The sequence below is a fragment of the Camponotus vicinus genome, unplaced genomic scaffold (genome assembly GCF_025532165.1).
Source record: "Camponotus vicinus isolate PSW18456_S1 unplaced genomic scaffold, iyCamVici1.0 SCAF_2, whole genome shotgun sequence".
NCBI classification, from domain to species: domain Eukaryota; kingdom Metazoa; phylum Arthropoda; class Insecta; order Hymenoptera; family Formicidae; genus Camponotus; species Camponotus vicinus.
Window position 1 is genome coordinate 18,037,282 of NW_028141956.1, and position 7,757 is coordinate 18,045,038.

Sequence of the window (7,757 nt, forward strand, 5' to 3'; positions counted from 1 at the left end):
CTCTCTCTATCTCCATCCTCTCCGCCACAGCTGGATCCATCCAATCATCGTAATCATCATCCGTATCGTCGTCGATAATAATTACGTTTTCTTCAGCCATTGCACAAGATCACCGTAACACAGAAGAGCAACGAAAGAAATGACACTCTAGTGCAGCAGACTCCTCTTCATTATATATATTTTTTAACATAAACAATATAAACGCGGGGGAATGACGTCACGCGGGACGGAGGGGATTTCGTAGGCGCGGGGGCTGCGGGGCGGGGCGGGGGACGCTTGGGGATGTGTTGGATGTTTTATGACGAGTATAAACAATCATAAACCGATGTCCAGATGGTAAACAGCGGTATTTGAAGAGGATTGAATATTAGGGCCAGAATTATTTTCCATATTTTTTCTAGGAAGAATTGCAACGTATCAGCGCCGATATTCGGCTGCTTTGTACCCTTGCCGCGCGTGTGAGAGAACGAATTCTTTCTGAGATGTAAATAAATGATTATTATGATACACCACTTATTTATTTTACACAAAGATGAAAAGGTTTAGACGAAATACAGGGAGGATTGAAGCGCATCAAGTCACAGTACATGATTTGAACGCGCATCGACACGTCGCGTCAGTAAAAGTATAGTCAAAAAGTATAGTGTTCTGTCAGTGTTGTGTGATAATATATATATATATATATATATAAAAATGGAAGACGAAGATCACGCGTTGTCATCTGACAGTGACTGCATTAGTGACTGCAGTAAGAACTCCACGGAATTCAGAGAGAAAATAATGTCTGTTGCGGAAATTAATGCTTTAAACGCACGTAGTACAAAATTTTGTATCATATACAGTTATTATTCCACGGGTGGTGCTCTAGCTATATGTCCTTCGTGTATGATTGCATTGCAAGGCGTGGATAGCCAAATGATGTATGCTATTAGAAAACATAAAATTGAGACACTTAATGCGATGGATGGCCGATTTTGTTCAAGGTGTAGCGAGCCGTTGTATATTGTTACGTCCCCAGTTCCTCAGGACTGGTCTGGAAGTCTTACTTTCCCAGTTGGACGCAATTAATCTCTCAATTTGTTTTAGGGCAACCTGCTAGGCCGGCTATACCCTGGGACGCCGAGAGATTGAAGGTCTATTGTGCTTAGAGAGGATTCTAGGTGGAGAGTGAATAAACATTCATACTAAATTTTATAAGTTTATTTTGTTTTGTTCAAAGTATATATATATTTTTATTTTACAAATTTGAATATCCTTTTATTCCTCCCTCGGGTAACCGTACAATTCTGGTAGAAAGTAAGAATATTCGATGTTTATGGTTGAGATGGGTCTTTCTGGGGAAGCTAGGGAAATCTCTAAGGGCTCAAAGGGGTCTGGGTCTTCATATGCCACGGGGGAATAGCTAGGAGGACTATATAGGCTGTTTTCCTCGGGATAGTAGTTGTATAGGGGTACGGTGTCAAGATGTTGGAATGTCCCCGAGATGGAAGCAGTCGCTGGACTCTGACTCCAATCCACTGAAGGTCCGGGGATGGATGCCTGGTCGGAGTTTAGCGAGATGGTTGAACAGTTGCTTCTATCTTCGGTAATTCTTTCTACTAGATTGGAGGGAGAATATTGATTATGTGGGACTGGGATAATTTCGTGGCTTTCTTCCTCAATAGTGATTATGGGAATAGGTGACTGAGGTTCTAAGTCGATGATCTCGGGAACTGGTGCAATGATTTCATTCTCAAGAGTGATGATAGGGAAGAAGGTACGTCGCGTTTGCCTATTTCGTCTCACACGGCGTAGAATATTTCGACGGGTATTGAAGTTACCTTGTCTCACTCGGACCATCTGTCGTTTAATTAACCAATTATAAACCTGTCTATTTAGTATTTAAGACTTTGGTGATTTTGAAGTCACTTACTTTTGCGTAAAGTTGAATTTAAAAATACCCGATACCTGTTAATAAAAAAAAGAAAAAAAGGAATTCCATATGAATGTTCAATTTATAATTGTTATCCCGAGTATAGTCAGATAGATGTCCCCAAAGTTGATAGAAGTATAGACCGGCAGAAATAGAAAGATTAGTATAAAAAATTTTATTGTTGGTAACGTTGACTCCCGAAAATTACCGACCGTCGGTAATGTAGATTTCTGTTTTACCGACCGATGGTAAGTTAGATTTCTGTTTTACCGACCGATGGTTAGCGTCACTTTCTGTTTTACCGACCGATGGTAAGTTATCGACCGATGGTAAGTTTTGATTGATGACTATTGGAAAAATTACCAACTGATGGTAAATTAGGATTATCGAGAATTTATTTGTTTGAAATGTTAATGTGTTATCTTGGTTTCAAATAAATTCTTATTTTATTTTGATTCTCTGAAAATCGAAAGAGGATTCGAGGAAAAATCAGGAGTTTGGATACGCTGACAAGGTATCCACCTATCATACGGCTGGCTTAGTATTAACCTCGTAAGGTTAGGTTATAATTGCAAGTAGTGATAATAATTCAAATTGTTATAAACTAAGCCAGTGTATTGTCTCTAAATCCTGGGATGTATCTCGTATTTTGAAGTTAAGGCTAAATTCAATCCAAGATCAAAAGGTCAACTTCTATCATTGGGATAAATCCCTCAAGATAATTGCCTATTAATCGAAAACTGTATTTTCGCCTACTCGGACGTCGATTGACAGGAGGCCGCTCATTTTTTCTATTGCCTCACCAGCTCTAGGTTGAGAAACAACCTCTATCATGGGAATAAATTCCTCAAGATAATTATTTTTCCACCGAGCCAGACTTGGGTTCGACCTGCCGCTGCAGTTTCGCACTCGCTCACTGTCTATCGCGTCGTCTTATCAAAGAGATAAGTCCCAGATAAATTTTCCAATTGGAAATGATATTTACTAAGTTGAATAACTGGATTAAGGAATACGGGTAATCAAAGGTAAGGTTCCCGAATTATCGCGCACTGTTTCACTGAATTTAGTTGTTAGTAGAAATTAAAGGTTAGATTAATGACAAGTGGCCGGATATTTACCAGTGTCTGAAATGTCCTAGTGTGTGAAGGCTGCTTCCCTTCACTAGGCTGATGAGTGGATGCTGCTTCCTTCCGCTGGATACCGTCTACCTCAGTGACAGTTCGGGGTGGAGGTTGCAGTCCAGGAGTTCGATTGAGAAACTCAATGTTCAATAGTCACTGAATTTATTAACTGAATACGCGTACAAAATCTCGGAGATATAAGTATTAACTGTGAAGATCGTTGGGCAAAGTGCCAAGTTAACACTGTAAATATCGTTGGGCCAAATGCCGGAGGTAGTTGAATGTTGAAAACGTTGGGCCAAATGCCGGAGGTAGTTGAATGTTGAAAACGTTGGGCCAAATGCGAGGAGGACCGCTCTGCACGGGTTTATATAGTCGTCAGTCCCAGTTTTGCACACGGTCCCAATAGTAGGAGATGCGCTTCTCCGTGGAGGGAGTCGAGCAGTGATTGGTTCCCTTCTCTGCTTCTGGCTGCGCGCGCCTCGAAAGATGCGTGCGCCTCGAGGGATGTGCCGCGTTGTCAACGGGTGATTGGTTTTCTCTGACGTGATTGTTGCACAATGATTTGGGATTGGCTCCCGCTGACGTGACGGATGCGCGCGCCTCGGAAGATGCGCGCGCCTCGGCGTGGGCGGCGCGGTCGCTCATTGGTTCCCTTCTCCGGGCTGGTTGCGCGCGCCGCTGGCACGAGCGTGGGGAAGATGCGCGCGCTGCTGGGCGTTGCCGCAGGAATTGGGCGTAGTTTGGGCGTAGTTTAATTTGTAGATGGTGGGACTCTTCAGAATTGTAGTGGGGGTGACGGAGCGGTCAGTATAGAATCGGCTATACTGGTTATATTGTATTTTGACACAAAGTTTTATAATAATTATTAGACCATCAGAATTTCTTTGCAGTTTATATGCATATATTTTCTAATGTAGTTTTTTTAGCTCTAGCTGTAGAAATGTCAACGGAGTTTCTAGCATGCTCCGTTCGAAAGTTCATTTTTGTCTCTATGTATTATTATGGAAAAATGCTTTTAAATATTGTTAATAAATTCTGACATCATAATTATTATAATTACAATTATTTTAACACATAAGTATTTATGATTATGCGGTGGGGTATAAGTATATAAAGACTATAAATTATTTCAGTAAATGGTGCAACAATTTTTATTCTTTGCTTTTATTTTTAATATTTATATCTATTAGGTTCTTGAATAAAAATTATTGCATGTACTTAATGTTAATGTTTAACAATAAGTTAATTATTTCGTTATGTTGCGCAATGTTCACTTCAACGGATTTTTTGTGGATTAATATATAAATGGAGGTTATTGCATACGCTTAATAACAATAAATTCATTTGTTACTTAATGATAATTAATTATTTCATCATGTTGCGTAATGTTGTGCAATAGTATTCGAGCGGAATATTCCATAGTCTTAGTTTGGAATGTGATGATGACTCATAATATCGCATACGGAAAATTAGATTTAAAACTTCATTTATAAAATTAGTAGTATTGGAGTTTTCATAATTATGTATACATGTGTCGGTCTGACTTTTTATGCTCCTTAAGGGAAAATTGTTATAAGATTTTTATTTATAGTATTTTTCGAGTTAATCTGGAATCAATGATTTTTGATATAATTTAGGCCCCAAAATAATTAGATATACGTGTAGTCGGTACTGAGACGTGTTCAAAAATATATATATATGTATATAAAGTCTTTTGGTTTTTGATTTGTAAAATTTCTTGTGTATCAGGATTACATATTAATGAAAGAGGTATTCTCTTATATGTCGTAAAGTTAGTATCATCGCTACCCCAGAGATGGCGCTGCCCTCTGTCGGTAATGTGGGTACGGACATTCTTCACTGTCGGTAAGGTAGGAAATGACTTTATCCTCAGTCGGTAACGTCGGTAACTGTGTTATCATGGGTCGGTAATTTTTCTGTCGGTAACTTTTGCTCTGTCGGTAAGGTAGAGAACTTCCTTATCAACCGTCGGTAATTTTTCTGTCGGTAATTTTTGCTCGGTCGGTAAGGTAGAAAACTTTCTTATCGACCGTCGGTAATTTTTCTGTCGGTAACTTTTACTCTGTCGGTAAGGTAGGAATTTACTTTACCTTCCGTCGGTAACTTTTCTGTCGGTAACTTTTACTCTGTCGGTAAGGTAGGAATTTACTTTACCTTCCGTCGGTAACTTTTCTGTCGGTAACTTTTACTCTGTCGGTAAAGTAGGAATTTATTTTATCTTCCGTCGGTAACTTTTCTGTCGGTAACTTTTACTCTGTCGGTAAAGTAGGAATTTATTTTATCGACTGTCGGTAACTTTTGTGTGGGTGATTTTGCCTATTGTCGGTAAAGTAGGTAATTTTTATGCGGATGATACTATATGTGGGCAAATACTTAAAATTATTTCTATCATTCCTAAGTGAGGTTATGTTATGTATAGCTAGCTTCTTAACAAAGAAAGATTATTTTCGGAGATATTGGCAATATTATATCGCGCGGCGGAATGATATTGATGTACTATAAATATTGGTGATATTACATTGCGCGGTGAGATTTTATAATAAGAAATATTGGTGACAATAGATGGCGTGATGGAATTTTAATTAACAATATTAATTTATATTAACAATAATATGTTACTCGGTGGGATTAAGATTTATATGTTCGTCGGTGGAATTACAGTTTAAATATTATAGAGGCAATTTTTGCGTGTTTAAATAAAAATAAAAATTTTGTTGCGGGACGTAACAATATAAGATTTCTATGCAATATGTGCCCAATTTGCACTCAGTGAAAAAAAAATGGAAAATATCGAACAGACTGAACGCGACCTGGTGGAGCGATCCAACCAAATTGCCACCTTGGGCGAATATTTTGCATGGCTACAACGATGCAACGAGTACATCGAGTCGCTGGAAGAGCTAAGTCGGATCAAACGACTACGATTATCGATCGGGAATCGACAATCATTGATTGCTCGGATCGCGCGACTCGAAGGTGCAAAGACTCGATTGCAGAGACAGTTTATGCCCAGTGGTGGTAATTACAGTGGCGACAATAACGCGGGTGCCGGATGTAGCGCGCATCAAAATGAACTTGTGTGGCGCGAGATTGATACCGCGTTCGATAACCGTATTCTGACCGGTGCTGTGATTAACGCAAACCATATCGAACCTCGTCAATTTCTCGATGACGCCAAAGACATTGTGATAGAACATGTGCAGGACGTTATAAGAAGACACTACAGTGTAAAAGTGAACACTATATTCAATGGTGAATTTGTGTCGGGTGATAAGCGCGCAAATGAAAGTACCAATACGAGAAACTGTGAACTCTTTCGCACATCCGATTTACACGAGTGGTACGAGCGTCGCGTTATCGAACCCACTCTAGCATCGCTGGAAGAATTTCAGGAACGCGATAGCGGGTGGGCATTGTCGCGAATATTGAATTTGACTGTAAATATAAATAAGTATAATCCTATGCGCGCGGGATGTCATATAAAATTGCCGCGGGAGATTGTGATGAAGAGAGCGGTGATTAACGTACAATCAAAAGACAATGCATGTTTCGCGTGGGCAGTGGTCGCCGCTCTATATCCCGCCGAAAGGAATGCGGAACGGGAATCATCGTACCCGCATTACGCGACAGTGCTGAATCTCCGGGACATTGAGTTTCCAGTGACTGTCAATCAGATTAAAAAATTTGAACTTGTCAACGATATTTCGATCAACGTGTACAGCATCGAAGAGAAGAACGGCATTGTTCCGATACGTCTTTCGCAGCAGAAGCGGGACAAGCATGTGAATCTGCTATACGTGGAAGACGACAACAATGTCGGACATTTCGCATGGATCAAAAATTTATCCCGGCTCGTGAGCTCGCAACTGAGCAAACACAAGAATCAAAAATATATCTGCGATCGGTGTGTATAATTTAAATAATTATAAGTTATGTAGCAAATTGTATATAAATCTTTAATTTTTAAAAAATTTTTATTTTCTTTTATAGATGCTTGCATTACTTTGGTTCGGACGACAAGTTGCAGTTACATACGGTAGACTGCGGAAAGATGAACGACTGCGCTATCCGGTTACCGAGCGATAAGGACAAGTGGTTATCGTTCAACAATTACAACAGGAAAGAGCAGCTTCCATTCATCGTGTACGCCGACTTGGAATGCGTTCTGGCCAAGATGGAGGAAGAGAAGAATATGTGCCAGCACCATCAAGTATTTAGCATAGCATATTATATACATTGCTCGTACGACGACTCATTATCAGCATATCATTCGCGTCGCAGTACCGATTGTATAGCATGGTTCGTCGAGCAACTTAAAATGTTAGCATTTCGTGTAAAAAATATTTTAACTACTAATGTCCCTATGGTAGATTTAACATTCGAAGAGTGTGAAAAATTTAATAGCGCTACTCAATGTCATATATGCGAAAAACCGTTCGCGCAAGACGATACACGCGTACGCGATCATTGCCATTTGACTGGACGGTACATAGGTCCCGCGCATTCAAATTGTAATTTAAATTATAAAGAGTCTTTCTGTATTCCGATAGTGTTTCATAATTTATCCGGTTATGATTCGCATTTCATTATCGAGGAAATAGCCACAGCGTTCGAAGGGAGAGTCGAGTTACTTCCAATAACGAAAGAGAAATATATATCGTTTACCAAAAATGTCGATCTTAAGGAAGAAAAACCAAAAA

At 39.6% G+C, this 7,757-nt stretch overlaps 1 protein-coding gene across 1 annotated transcript; it reads left to right on the forward strand.

Moving 5' to 3' along the window:
- Positions 1-5,818: 5,818 nt before the first annotated feature.
- On the forward strand, positions 5,819-7,540 carry LOC145966879 (uncharacterized). The gene has a single exon (XM_083091305.1). The coding sequence runs from the start codon at positions 5,838-5,840 to the stop codon at positions 6,969-6,971; it is 1,134 nt and encodes a 377-aa protein (XP_082947431.1). The 5' UTR covers positions 5,819-5,837; the 3' UTR covers positions 6,972-7,540.
- The last annotated feature ends 217 nt before the right edge of the window (positions 7,541-7,757 follow it).

What these genes read in the sequence shown, in the direction of transcription:
- LOC145966879 (XM_083091305.1), top strand. Translation starts at nt 5,838, where the DNA reads ATGGAAAATATCGAACAGACTGAACGCGACCTGGTGGAGCGATCCAAC.